The sequence below is a fragment of the Drosophila novamexicana genome, unplaced genomic scaffold (assembly GCF_003285875.2).
Source record: "Drosophila novamexicana strain 15010-1031.04,08,12 unplaced genomic scaffold, DnovRS2.1 tig00000458-arrow-arrow-pilon, whole genome shotgun sequence".
Lineage (NCBI taxonomy): Eukaryota > Metazoa > Arthropoda > Insecta > Diptera > Drosophilidae > Drosophila > Drosophila novamexicana.
The window spans coordinates 1,256,533-1,271,672 of NW_020824805.1; the positions used below are offsets into that span (position 1 = coordinate 1,256,533).

The window sequence follows — 15,140 nt, forward strand, 5'->3', positions numbered from 1 at the left end:
CTGTGCTCTAAAGGAAGCATTCCAAAAGCGTTATCAAAGGGATTGATCAGTACCCGCCGACAACAATCTATACAAGCAAGATCAGATATTTTACATTCTCTATAACTTAAATGACTGAAGTTATAGTTATAGAATACATTCACATTTACAAAATAGTAAATACGTTCACTCATTGTAAATGGTGGATCATCTTGTTTAAAAAACTTAATTTAAAACCAATGCATCATTCCCGTATATAATTTGGAAAGAGCATAGGTAAGGTTGAATGAAAAACAATTAAAGCTAAAGTTATAAATACTGCACATTTTGTATTTTAAATATAACATTTTATAGGCCTAAGTTTTTTTGTAATTACAATTATGCTTAGTAAAAATTAACTATAAACATGTTATATATTGCGAAAATTACATATATACTTTTTAGTTTTATCATGGTTTACAAATTGTGTACAAAAATCAAACAATAAAACACACATATTGAGGCACTTTTTGGTGTTTATAACAATGAAGAAGAAAATTAAATAAAATGAATATTTCTTTAATATTGCTATTAAAATTTGCTATTTACAATTAAAAATAATTATAACAAACCAAAATAATGCGTATCTTAATTATATTATATGTAGGTATATTTGTGTATTTTAGAAATTTTGGCACGCGGAATAAGTAATGTGTGTTTGCATCGTGTAAAAATATAGGTTATTGTATTTTGCATTATTTTCATTTAATCTATTTCATTAATTTGTTTAGTTTACTTAAAAGATTGCAGTCTATTGTTTACAAACTTTATATTACAAAAAAATAAATGTCGTTCGGCAAATAAGACTTAACGAGATCGAAATACAAATAAGGAAGATTATAGCTATGCTATTTACACACGTCGGTCATTTAGGTTCAAGCCCATAACCAAACTAACGTTAAAATTATTAATTATAAGGCCCTTTTCACATTAAATAAAAATAAATATATACAATGCAGTCAGAAAATTTTTAGGAATACATACAATGCAACTAGGATACACTGCCTTGTTCGTTTATATTCAAATAATGTTACGTAAATCCGCGACTTGGTGACTGCACAGGCGATGGTGGGGGTGGTAACGGTGAAAAGTACGTAGAGCTGCGTGAGGACGGCGACGGAGGACATGACGACTCCGGCACAATACGCACATCGCTGTGATAATGCGAGCGTGGCGTTGGTGGCGGCGGATACGGTTCAATGTCATAGCCAAACTGAAGACAGGCGGCAGCCGAGCTAGATGTTAATTTTGTGGGGCCACCATTACTGTTGTTGCTATTTGATTTGCTAGTATAATTTGAGTCCGATTCGTCGCAAATATCTGTAGAGCATGGTGTAGGAGGAGGCGGTTGGTTGATGATCTTGTAGTGCCTGTAAGGACGACGCGAGCGCGTTGCGGGTGAAGGCGGTGGATTAATTGGATAGGCTACCATACTGCTGCCATTGGTTGTTGAACTGGAGGCACCAGTTATGTGATTACGATCGTAAGAGTTCATACTGTTTCGCGAATTAAGCGTCGACATGCGAACCGCATCTGCTACAGAGGCAATTTTCGAAACTCGTTGTGATTTAGTCAGCGTCGACGGCGACAGGGGGTCTGAGGCTTGGTCATCTTTAGGTTCTGTGCGGCTCTTGCCTATGCGCGTTCGACAAAATTGCAGCAGATAAACAATGGAAAATATGATTATCATCGTGGCGCCGATTAATATCATGAAAATGCGCTTATCCGAAGCTGGTGCCATGCGGCGCTGTAGACAAATGTCCACCGACTCATCCGCTCCATCAGCGCAGTTTTCCCAGCCATCACAAAGCAGTGCAGCAGAGATGCATAGCTATGGAAAGATCAACGATTTAAGTATACAACGATTTAAAGTTATAAATTAAATAAACGGGATATGTATTTTTATAACCTAAACCCATTGAAAATGGACAAAAAGGGAATAATGTTTTTGTGCGAATGTATGGAAAAGCCCATTAAGTATATTTATATATTCTTGATCAGCATCAATAGCCAGGTCGATCAAGCAATGTCCTTCTATTCGCATGTATGAACGCAATGATCTCAGAGTCTATTAGGGCTAGAGACTTGAAATATTGAACGTAGATTATCCTAGTGCCCACGCAGAACGAGAACGAGTTTCTGATAAACAATAGCGTGCCCCGTTTCCAAGTAATCGATAAAATCCGATATCGTAATCATGTTTTTTGTGCAAATCTCTTTGGTTATAATGGCTAGAGCGATCAAATTTGACATGTAGCTTCTAGAAAAGTATATACTGATCATTTCATTTTATAGATATCGAGCGCGTCTACTGCATTTGGGGTTGATAAAAGAAGGTTCAGAGTCTCCCCGCACTCTTGTTGTAACGTTCCAGAAGATAGTATTAAACGAATTTTATACCGCATTAAAAGAGCTATCCCCGACCCCATATCAATATATATATATAAGAGCAAAGACTATATGGTTTTTCTCTCAGCATACACACAACATACCTTATTGATGGGACACTGAAATTCACCCGGTCTTTTGCAGCAGTCGGCTTCATCATGGCCATTAGCACAGTTTGTAGTGCCGTCGCAAACAAGGGCCTTGTCAATGCACTCTCCAGATTGGCAGCTGAACTGATCCGCACGGCAAGTGGGACAACCAACCTCATCGGATTTGTCAGGACAGTCCTTCTGGCCGTCACAGCGCCAAGACGCTGGAATGCAGTCCTTGTTCATATCACTATTTCCAGCCACGGGCGCCGCACAGGTAAAGTGATCCGGACCACAAGCGGGCAAAGCGCCGCAGTTTTCCTTGTCCTCAAGCAGCATCAGATATTTAGGGCAAGAGCAAATATCGCGTGAGTGCCCCACTTCATCGCCAGCTGCTATGCAAATGTGTGAGCACTTGGTCTGACTATGCAAGCAGGTGTGATTGCGGAGCAGTTTTGCATCCGGCGTCCACACGGCACGAATGTCCGTTATCTGCGCCAGTCGTTGAAGTTCCGCCGACCGGCGTTCCCCCGTGACTGTGATGCGCTCTACTCCAGTCTTGTCATCCAGCCAATAGACAAAGCCACCCAGCGCCGCAATATTGATAACCTGTGAGATGTGCATCGACACCAGCGTTTTTCTAGCAACAACAAAAGCGAGTAAATTAATTTTATATTAAGCATCCGGCACTAATGTTACAAACAGATGGCAATACCGAGAAAAGTTCACTTTATCTGCTCGGTGCAGCACCATTGTGACAGTTTCAATATAATCCTTAATTTTTTAAGTTTTACTTACATGTTCTTGCCATTGATATCCATTGCATCAATTCGCTTTCCGTGTGCATAATAAAGCATATCCGACTGCTGATCTAAGGCAAGTGTCGTAACACCCTCTAGTTTATAAGCTAGTTCCATGCGCTCATTGCCATCGACACGAGCCCTTATAATAGCTTGATGACTGCCCACATCCGACCAGAAGATCAAACGCTTCATAGCATGGACGACAATGTTGCGCGGCTTTTCTGAATCGCCGGTATCAATTACACCAATCGATTCCCCTTGGAAACTAAATGTTAAAGGTAAGATTTTAGGATATCAATTGTCTGACTGCATTTTTTTCGGATATTATCTACCTAGTTACGTTGATACTGTTGGAGTAAGAGCACGTCCAGAAGAGTAAACGACCAATAATGTCAATGGCAATGTCAAATGGTTGGCCAGTGTTGACCAGCACAGCTGTCTTGGTACCGTTTGCTAGAGACCTTTTGATGCTGTGACTACGTCCTTCGATCTGATAAGTTGGAAAATATTAAAAGCTCAAGGCTTTCGTCTTTATCAATTTACTCGGTTTCTGTACTTACCCAGTATATGTGATGCGTGATGGGATCATAATCAACAGCTCGTATATTCTTGCCTGACACTGGCAATGGCACATTGGGACAATCCGTTGTATTGGGAAGCAAGCGGCCAAAGCTATTGCGCTGGCTAAATATGATGTAGTTCCGAGGGGGAATGCAAGACACGCCATCCTTCGCAAGCTGATAGTGAGTGGGGCAAGCGCAGATCATCCCACGTCTACTAGGCTGAGCAAGGCACAAATGCGAACAGCCGCCGTTGTTAACCATGCATGGATTAACTCCAGTTTGTCGCTGCTCGTTAAACACCAGCAACGATGTTATGTATGTCATTCCAGTGTGTACAAGACTACGATTTTGTCCAGTAACTTTGTGCACGCGCTCAATATCCCCGGTATTCCAGTCACTCCAATAAAAATAGTCTTGATATAGGGAAACAGCATAAGGTTCATCAATGTCGCTGTTCACTAAGATCTGTCGCCGTTTTCCATCCCAATCGGCGCACTCAATCTTCGCCGGTCGCGATTGCGTTGCCCAGTAGAGACGTCTAGTCCCCTGGTCAAAGGTCAAACCAGCGGCATGATTAGCACCCGCTATAATTGTTTGCAGTTCGTTACCATCCATAGTTGCGCGACGAATAGAATCGGATGGTGATTCGGTCCAGTACATGTAGCCGCGTCGAGGTTCTAGTACAAGAGAACGGGGCTCTTCCACACCTTTCCAAAGCAGCACCCGGCGACTGCTTCCATCGAGACGAGCCACTTCAATGCGCCGGGCCTCAGCGTCCGACCAGTAGATGTTTTGCCCAAGCCAATCAACCGCAATGCCATCAGGTCCAACTAGACCTGAATCTACAATGCGTTGCACATAAGAGCCGTTAAGAAATGCACGATATATGCATTTGCTCTTCTGATCCGTCCAGTAGATGCGCCTCTCAGCGACAGACACGTCTAGAGCATGTGCATCACGCACATCCTTAAAGGGAATACGCTCATCGTTATGATTGCCCTCATTGTAGTCAATGGATATCCGACCAATGTGCTCCTGGCGAGAGAACAATAAAAAAGCGTCTGGCAACACACATGTACGTTTGTCATTAGATAGTTCGTAATCGATAGCACAACGGCAAACGTAATCCCGTGGACGATTCAGGCACAGATGAGAGCAGCCACCGTTACGTTCAGCACACGCATTTTGGCCACTTACTTCACGCAGTCGAGTTACCTTTAAGCCCATTAGATCGGGGTATTGATCAACGACAACAATACGATTGTTGCCTGTGATTTTATGGGCCCGATCAATGGAGCGGCGTTGCCAATCTGTCCAGTAAAGATAATCGTCCAAGATACTCAATCCAAACAGGTGCTTAAGATTTTCACTGATTACCACTCGTCTATCCGATCCATCCATGTTGGCTACCTCAATTTTGTCGGTTTTTCCATCGCACCAGTAAATCGTTTTGTGCTCAATGTCCAGGGCAATTCCATTGGGCCAACCTAGATTCTCGGAAACAAGCACAACGCGTTCGGATCCATCGAGAGAAGCACGCTCCACCTTAGGCTTGCGCTCATTCCAATCACTCCAAAACATCCAGCCAAGCGAGGGTGCCACTGCAATGGCGCGGGGTTCTTCTAGATGCTCGTAGATAAGCACTTTACGCGCAGAGCCATCCAAGCGACATACCTCAATACGATCGGTCACTGTATCCGTCCAGTAGAGATTACGTGCCAGCCAATCTAAGGCCAGGCCATCCGGATGTCGCACCTCGGAGGTGACAAAGTCAGTAATATTGCTACCATCTACATGAGAACGCTTAATTGTATAAGCCTCTACATCAGACCAGTAAATATGCTCATCTACGGGATCATAATCAATAGCAATGGCATACTTGACTTTGCCTAGCGGCAGTGGAAAAATGGTGTAATCCGGTGAATCAAGAGAAATTTTGCTAATTTGCGTGCGTTGCACTATGAACAGCATTTCCTGCGAGCCATTTGCGCAACTATTAGAAGTTAGCAGCTTTACGCCCGTTGGACATGCGCAGCTGTAACCTTGCGTATTAGTCGCAAGTAGACACAGATGCGAACAGTTACCATTATTGTAAGAACATGGATTATTTTCAAATGGTTGTAGGGACTCCGACCAGGCACGTACTGAGTTCGGTGCCTTCGGCGTATCAATAAGCTCCTTTAACTCCTTAGTTTGCAGGTCTAACGCATTCAGAGAGCCCCGTAACCAGTCTGTCCAGTATAGGCGGTTTTCGAAGTAGGTTAAACTAAATGGGTACTTCAGGTTGTTGACAATGGTGCGACGATTGCTCCCGTCAAGCTTCATAACGTCAATGAACCGATACTTGCCGTCCGTCCAGTAAATGAGCTCACTTTGTAAATCAACAGCCAGCCCGTTTGGCCAGAACACATTTTCTTTTACCAGCGTCATGCGTGTTAGTGGATCTCCATCCATTCCAGCACGCTCAATCTTCGGATACTCGCCCCAATCCGTCCATATAAGTAGCCGTTTTGCGGGTACTACAGCTATAGCACGTGGCTGATCCAATTCCGTCCAGAAAAGTACCTTCTGGTAACGGCCGTCAATTGTAGCTACTTCAATGCGATTTTTTTCGCCATCCGTCCAGTAGATCTTGTCCGTATACCAATCGATGGCCAGACCTTCCGGCTTGTCTAGACCCGTCGATATCACAGTTTGCTTGGGAGCCTTGGACAGCGGCAGCGAAGAATTTGTTTGAGCACATTCTATAATTTCACGCCCGCAGTCTGTCCAGCATACCAGATTCTTGGCATAGTAAAAGTCGATGGCCATCGCCTCAGCCAAATCCTTGACAATTACATCGATCTGTGGGCCACCTGTTGGCTTCGTTATATTGGCCACTTGAATGTCGTGCCGTGTAGTGAACAACAACGTGGCTGGTGTGTTGATAAACTGTTGAGTCATGGTAGACGTGGACACCATCGAGGAAGAGACCGGTTGTCCGTGCACTGTAAGAAAACATAATTAACATATAGTTGAGTTAGTTTTATTTTCCACGATTGGTTCCTATAAAACTCCGGCTATTAAGGTTAACTGGTCTATAGTAACTACATAATTTATGGCATGGATTATTCGACCTGTCGTCTGACAGTGCTAAAAACGTGTTTTTATACAAGGCTTTTGATTTGTAAAATAGCCAGTAAATGCAAGTTACAACTAGGCGCCACTGATTGAGCTGGCCGACTCCTGTGTGGGAGTTGAACGAATAGTGGGTGTCAAAGTGGACGTGGGTGTGCCTCAGCAGTTGTAGATGCTTGCGGTACTTAAATGTTAAAAACTAAAGAGTCTAATCAATGCGCAATACACTAAAGAAAAACGTTTAAAAGTTTCAAAGAATCGCCTTTAAACAAAAATTACTCCAAAATTAAAAACAAACCCTGTTCTATAAACAATAAGCGGCTATTCCCCAGCATTAGTCCGTAGCAATTTTTGGTCCTACAATTTAAGATATAACTTTTTAATCCAGTACCAATCTGTGCAAAATTTAAATCTATCCGAAAAACATCACGCTCATTTATTTCTTTAAAATCCATCGAATAAAAAGAAGTTCGCATCAATAATCAAGAATAAACTTTCGTTCTTTAAGCCTTTCGCCCCCAATTTTCACACAGGAGCGGTGGATTTTCCGAAAAACATATTAAATAAATGTTCACAAAGATCTTTAAAAAGCTTGAATCCGATCCGATGGGAAATATAAAAGTTGTAAATTTTCCAAATATCCTGATTTGACGATAAGTTTAAGGCATATGGGAGGTAACTTAAAACTTCATCCTAACAATCTCCGATCAGCAATTATCATCCAAGAGGATGTGGAATTTCGAAAATCGCTTAAATTTGGTTTTAGTGAAATTATCATTAGTTCTTATGTAGGGCTTAGGAATCTGAGAAAACCTAAAATGTATCATAAATAAATTTTCGAATAGTGTAAACACCCCTCAAGTTAATTTGAACAAAGATCATTAAAAATGAGTTTGTGGTTTCACTACAGTGAAACTTTCAAATTGATAGTTCTTCTTGATCACCAAAAAGTAAGGCAGGACAAACAGTTATGTATATAGGACTTGATGTTTTACTTAAAATTGTTTATTCCCCATTTACAAATTTCGCTACACCCCGTACATTTATGCAAAATCTTAGAAACTTCGAAACAATATATCATATAGCTGAAACATACAACAGCATGGGAATGATCCGGTTGAAAGAAAGTACTTGTATGAAAAAATTTGTTTATTTTTCAAGGTATCTGAACCAAAAAAAAAAAAAACTTCTTAATATTATATTAGTGTAGAACTGAATCAAGCTTGAGCTGAAAGTTGACATTCCGTAAATGTGAGTATACATTTGCTTTAACTTAACCGAATTTTATTTTATTCTACAATATATTAATGTAATGTGTACATTTGGTACGAATAGCCTAGTACCAAATATGACCATAATACCAATTAAGAAAATGTCTTCCGGATTTTGAAATAATATCTGGGCTGTGGCTAACAATTTCAACCTCAGCAGTGGTAGTAGCCGGAGATACACTAACCATGTACACATAAATGCTAAATGAGTGCAAGTACCCCTTTTCTAGAACGGAACAAGTCGAGGCTGCGGAACTTTAAGTGAGCAATGCTACCAGCTTGTTCATAAGCACCAAGCCCATTCCCCTGCCCACTCCGCGCCACTCACGCTGAGTGGCAGCATTATGGGAACAACGTAAGTTAGGTCTCCTACACAGGTGGTTGTCTCTGGCGTTGCGCCAGTTGCAACAGCAGTTGCAGCATTTTAAATGTGCTGAGGGCTGGGTTAGCTAAATAGGAAACCAGCCGACATTTGCGCGGGCAGGGAAGGTGCGAAGGTGGTGGTGGGTGTTTTTTTTTTCGATTTTCGTTTTTGCAGACATTCTTGAATATGTTAATGCTTTTCCGGTTGCTGAACAAATTGAAACACAAAATCCATTCAGTGTGCAGGTAGTAGAAGAAAAAAAACAGAAGATAGAAAAAACTTCTCTTGTTGACAATTGCATACCCAAAATTATGTTATATTTGTTTTAGTTCTAGCATCATTTATTTAAGTTTTTATGGCAGAATCGCTACCAATTTATAACAGGAATAACGTTTGTCGTTCAAGATCAACAATATAATAATTAGTAAAATAATTATAATTTAAAGCCGCTTTTAAGACGAAATTTAAATATATATCCATATTAATCCAATTGTACATAAACCAACTGAACCAAAAGCCCCACTGAGCCAACTTTAGAGAGAGATTAAACCCTAATGTATGAAAGCAAATTGTTGACTCAACCCATTGGATTTGTCTAATCATATTCGGTTGGTCTCAGATTTGGACTGCAGCTGTTGTATGAAAATATCTACGGCTTAAATCATTTACAGTAGATCGGGCAATCATAAATTAACAATTTCACTGTTATTCGTTCTAAATTTTTAAAATATCTGATAAACTAAGGATTGAACCAAAACGTGAATTATTGAATGTTGAAAATCATATTTAAGAACCCAGCCTCAAGGTGGAAGTCATTTCTAATGGGCTTACGAATTTTGCACCCCCCCGATTTAACAAGTAGACTCTGCTTAGTTTTAAATGGTTAGGTTATATTTTTGTTGGAATTCTCCTGCACCGTTTACCTTTTGTTTGTGTGATTTCCAAATGTAATGGTACAGTTATTGGTTGTTAAAAATTAAAAAATTGCATTGGACTGAAAAAATGGAATACCCTGTAATAACTAATCGACTAACCGTGAGGAAAAAAGTTATGTAGTTTGTTTTCATTCATATCGTCGGAATCAGCACCTTTGGCACCTGATAATTCTTTAACTCGCCTAGCTGCTCTCCAAGCGCTATTAACTCGCATAGCATGCAATTTGCACGCTTACAAAGACTTGTCAAAACTCAGTTTCTCGCCGTTCATGCTTCAGGGAAATAATTGGGAGCTTCACTGAAATCTTGGCAAGAATGTTCGACTACGAGATGCTCTGTGCTTAGATTTTAATTTTTAGATACAGCAAGATTTAATTTGTACAAAATGTTAATCAGTTAATCTTTGCAGAACAAATTCTGTTTTCTATTTAAATCGTTGTGTCAAATCAGCAAGATTTAATTTGTACAAAATGTTAATCAGTTAATCTTTGCAGAACAAAATCTGTTTTCTATTTAAATCGTTGTGTCAAATACGAAACGACAACACAAAACAATCAAAAGGCACATAAAAAAAAAAAGAGCTCAAGTCTGAGCCTAGTCTGAAAATGTCTGATATAAATGGCAAACTGCTGTTTTTCACCCCGGTACACGCAGTCAGTCGGGCAAGCACAATCACATGACCGTGCTTCAATGTTTCTCATGTCTGAGCCGAGCTCACAATAAAGCGTAGGTACCCCGCCTACACACTCACTAACAACGACAACAACAACAACAACAACAAAAACAATAACAGCAGCAGCAGCAACAGCTCGAGCACGACATGATGTTACCATAGCCGGGCGAAACCATGCCAGGCCCAGATACCACAACTCATATTATGATAACGATGTGGGTTGGTCAGATGCAACTGCAGTTGGGGCATCTATCCAAGCCAACGGTTGCCGTTCGCGTGCAATATATTGTGTTAATGTTTTCCTGTTGCGGCTGATGATTTGCTGCTATTCTTTTTAAGCCCCTCAACACGAACTTTTAGCCTGGTTAATTTTGCTTCAACATTTAGTAAGGTTATTATCTAAGAAAAGGTAAATTCCTGCATCAATGAAAGGTACAAATTGATTATTAAATATTGTCAAATTAAATTTACATACTCAAAATATCTATAAAATGTTTGTAATTTTTATTTAACTATTGTTTTGCCTTGTGCATTTATACACATTACCAACACCAAGATTACGAAGTACCTTCAAGTAAGGTTCATGTCGTTGCCCGTTGAATACCAGGTAGCTCAGCAACTAGCAGCAAGTCTGCCTTAATGCAGCAACGAAATGAAAATAAAACACAGGCCTGAACTAAACCAGCCTACACATACCTTCTGGTATGGGGTCTGACACCCTTTCGGCCTCGTTAAGAGACGTGACTCGATTTTACAGTCATTCATTCAATCACTTTGTACGTTAATCCTAACTAACTAATAGATTGCACTGTGTTTGATGTTTTATTTATTTATTAATGGTCGACAATACGAGTGTTAATTCACGTATTTCATACATAGGAATATAAATTAAACCCTTAAAGCCTTGTCAGATTGCAAATATTTTAAATAGCATTATCCACCCAATGAAGGTATTTTATTTGCCCGGCCAACTATATCCCTTTTCACTAGTTGACTAGTTGTGCCAGTGCGATTATTAGAGTCTACAGCTGAGAGGAAAGGTGTTAGTTAGGAAAATAAGAGAAAAATAATTAAAAATAATCTTAATTGTCTCATTTATTATAGAATATACAAAAAAAACAAGTAAGAGGTTCTAGTCGGGAGCTCCCGACTAGGGGATACCCTGAACCCTCTTCTTCCAACATCAAATAAATATATATATTCTATTTTAGAAGCTGTTATGTCAAGTTTGGTTTTGTTTTTTGACCAAAAAACAGGATATCGATATCGATTTTTATCAATTGCTTGGAAACGGAGTAAGTTATTGATTATCGGAAACAAACTCGATCAGGTACTAGAAGCACCTACATCTAAGATCTTATAGGTTCTGAGATCCTTGCGTTCATACATACGGATGGACGGACGGAAAGACAGACGGACATGGCTAGATCGACTCGGTTATTGATGTCAGCATCAATCATCTTGATCAGTCAAGAATATATATACTTTATGGGGTCGGAGATGCTTCCTTCTGCCTGCTACATACCTTTGGCTTTCGCACAAATACAATATACCCTTACACCCATTTTTAATGGGTTCAGGGTATAAAAACAGAAACAGAAATGGCTTCTAAACTGATTCAATACGATCTATTATTATGCTGCAGAAACCAGGTACATGAGCAGTATTCAAGGATATGGCCTACAAGGGACATAGATAGAAGTTTGGTTATGAAGCGATTTTCAACTGAGTCCTTAACTCTTTGTATACGTTGCAAAGAAGTATGATCGATAGTATAACTGACAAAATAAGGTCGATTACGATTCAAGCTCATAAACATACACTACGAATTTAGAATTTTAGATGCAATTGATTGGCCGAACCCCAAAGTTGTATAACGTCATCTTGTAGAGGAGAATGATGTAAGGGGGGATCAGTGTATGAACGAATAAATTTCACATCGTCCGTATAGTCAAGTACATCGGCATGTGTATTAACAGAGGGGAAATCGTTTATAAAAAAAAGAGTTGAGAGGAGAGCAGCAAGATGACTTTAAGGTACACCAGAAGCATCGTGAACCTGTTTCGAGGTAGTCAAGCATGACTCTTAGGGTCCTACCCTTTCAAAAAGCAGAAATCAAAGCAAAAGAGAGGGAAGAAACCCAAAACGGTCAAGTTTACAGAGTAAAAGGTCATGGTGCACAGAGTCAAAAGCCTTACTATAGAGTCGGATAAACTGAGTTTAAATGCAGTTGCATTCTATGACTTTGTTTAAGCATTTTACTTTTGTCATATCGTGACAATTTTTATTTCCGCAGAAACTAGCATAGTGCTTAATTAGTATTCGTAAAGGAAAACATAGACGATAACATTCACCTAGTTTTACACACGCATGTTTGAGGTGGGATCTCTATGAATATACCCTTTCGATTTGCAAAGATCAAAAACGAGGTAAATATTTCACAAAATCAAACGCACATTGTTTTATTTGCTTTGTGGGAGAGCTCAGCTTACTAACGACTGGGTCTGGCAGAAACAAACTATCAGCAAATTATTATGTGGCGGAACGGATCAGAATATGGGCAAACATCATATTTAATGCTTATAAATATATGTAGATTTAAGGCCATAAATTAAAAACCTATTCGATTCTTTAAGAAGAAAACAACAGTGAAATAAACTTGAAATGGACCATAAACGACAGAATATTTAAACTAGGCTCGATATGTTATATTTGGGATATTCGTGAAGATTCAAGTCAGTAATCTTTAAGTCCATCATATCTTTGTTTAAAAATGTTTGATTGAATGAATGTTGTATGAACGTTTTTTGTTTAAAAATCTTTGTACAAATTCAATTGGGACGTGTTTCACACTATTCGCAAAATCTAATCGTCTGATTCATCACAACATAGAAACTAAATCAATGCGTCTTTCAGCGATGTTGGACATTCCACTCGCAATTGTGGAAACTGAATGAAAACTTAATATCTACCATATTTAGCATAAAACCTGCCATAGGCAAGGCCGGGTAATACACGCTAGTATATATAACGCTAGATATATATCTGAAATCAAATCATCAGAGACGCAGGAAGTTGTCATAAAGACAATGGAAACAACAACGAGCAGTATAAAGGGCCAAACTCAGTACGGGTATGAACATCTGAACGGAGCATTCGTGGCCGAGAACACATGAGTTTGTGTATATGTAAATAACTTGTTAGAAGTGAAGACGTGAGTGAAGCAAAACCTTTAAAAGGCTTGCTCTTTTTGCTTTCTCCCGATTGTTGCGCCTAATTCGTTGGTTGACTAACACCAAAGGCTTTAAAAAGAGGACCTCAAAATATAAATCCGCCTAAAATACGTACGTGTTTGACAGGATGTATGTTCACTTATGCTGATATAATACGAACAAGCATACATATTTCCTGGATCTCCTTATCGAGTTTATGTTAATCCGATATTATATAGACATATATTTATAGACATATATTTATACCCTGAACCCATTAAAAATGGGTATAAGGGTATATTGTATTTGTGCAAAATCCAAATGAATGTAACAGGCAAGTATATAAATTCTTGATCAGCACCAATAGCCGAGTCGATCTAGCCGTGTCCGTCTGTTTGTCTGTCTGTCTGTCCGTATGTATGAACGCAAGGATCTCAGAACCTATAAGAGCTAGAGAAACTTTAGATGTAGGTGCTCCTAGTGCCTGCGCAGATCGAGTTTGTTTCCGATAATCGATAACTTACTCCGTTTCCAAACAATCGATAAAAATCGATATCGATATCCTGGTTTTCGGGCAATTTTGGTAAATAATAAGAGCTAGAGTCACCAAACTTGACATATATCTTCTAAAATAGAATATATATATGCATTTGATGTTGGAAGAAGAGGGTTAGGGAGCTCCCGACTAGAATCTCTTACTTGTTTAGCTTGAAATGGTGCCGACGATTGCACTGGGATTTAAAAAACTAAATAATCGCACATATTCACTCCTGGTTCTACTTTATCTTATATTGTCTTGTTAACTAGAACTCAAATTAATCATTAATTGACGATTATCTAATTTCACATAACAACTACTTAAGCATACGTTCATATGTGTTAAATTGTTTAAACATTTTGAGCACTTACCATTTTTATACTGCAAGCTGTTTGAGATGCAACAGCAAATGAAAAAAATGATCACATAACTAAAGCTGTGATAGTCTCTGCTACAATTATTTACGCATTTTGTTGTTTTTATTTGGAACAGTTGCTTAAACTTAATATTACTATGTTCACTTCTGTTTGGCCTACGAGTCATTTTACACGCACTGGGCCAAGAGCTCGAAATACATTGGAAACAAAATATAAGAGTGCAGCAGTACAGAGACCGATTAGTTCGCTAAGCACAAATATTTTGATTTTTACTGTAAAGAAGGAATCACAAATTTTAATTCACACAAAGCTCTAAAAGCAAAATCTTAAAAACTGTAATTGTTATGTTTGTTGTTGTCGCGTTTCCGTTGTTGCATTTGCACGTATTGCTTCAATGTTAAGGGTGTTATTTTTGGTCTGGGTCTAACTGTGACATTAAAACATTGGCGCAACAAGCCGGTAAATATCGCAGTCGTTGCCGAGCTACATTACCTCAGACACAGAATGAAATGCATCAAACGATGCCTGTTATTCAGTGAAAAATGCGCACTACGCGTGTTTAATTCCGACCATAATATTGTTGCGTCCGTCCATACATTAGATATGGGTAATAATTACACTTGGTTTGAACTTGTTTTTTACTCTTGGAGCGACATACACGACTTGAAAGGCGATAGACATTTTTACACAAGCACTGCGAGGGCAAATAAAAGCAATTATATAAAATTAATACACTGCTGTGAAATAAAGTTACCGCAAGAGGGTAGCCATTTTTTTGCTATTTGTAAAACT

At 39.3% G+C, this 15,140-nt stretch overlaps 1 protein-coding gene across 2 annotated transcripts; it reads right to left on the bottom strand.

The window, feature by feature from the left end:
* Window positions 1–598: 598 nt before the first annotated feature.
* LOC115760456 (low-density lipoprotein receptor-related protein 6) lies at window positions 599–15,117 on the bottom strand. Of its 2 annotated transcripts, XM_030701773.1 has the most exons (7): window positions 14,841–15,117; window positions 14,343–14,620; window positions 3,859–6,848; window positions 3,631–3,788; window positions 3,294–3,563; window positions 2,511–3,135; window positions 1,049–1,849 (listed from the first exon to the last, which is right to left on the bottom strand). In XM_030701773.1, exons 2-7 carry the CDS (start codon window positions 14,512–14,514, stop codon window positions 1,049–1,051), a joined length of 5,016 nt encoding a protein of 1,671 aa, XP_030557633.1. In that variant the 5' UTR covers window positions 14,515–14,620; window positions 14,841–15,117. The 2 variants fall into 2 exon arrangements, with proteins under 2 accessions (XP_030557634.1, XP_030557633.1); XM_030701774.1 differs by having other exon boundaries at window positions 599–1,849; window positions 14,343–15,117.
* Window positions 15,118–15,140: the final 23 nt, after the last annotated feature.

Excerpts from the sequence above, each read along its gene's own strand:
- LOC115760456 (XM_030701774.1), bottom strand. The coding sequence starts at position 14,514 with ATGACTCGTAGGCCAAACAGAAGTGAACATAGTAATATTAAGTTTAAG. Across the intron at positions 6,849-14,342 it reads CAGCTTGCAGTATAAAAATG|TGCACGGACAACCGGTCTCT; the intron begins GTAAGTGCTCAA and ends GTTTTCTTACAG. Across the intron at positions 3,789-3,858 it reads TCACGCATCACATATACTGG|ATCGAAGGACGTAGTCACAG; the intron begins GTAAGTACAGAA and ends CCAACTTATCAG.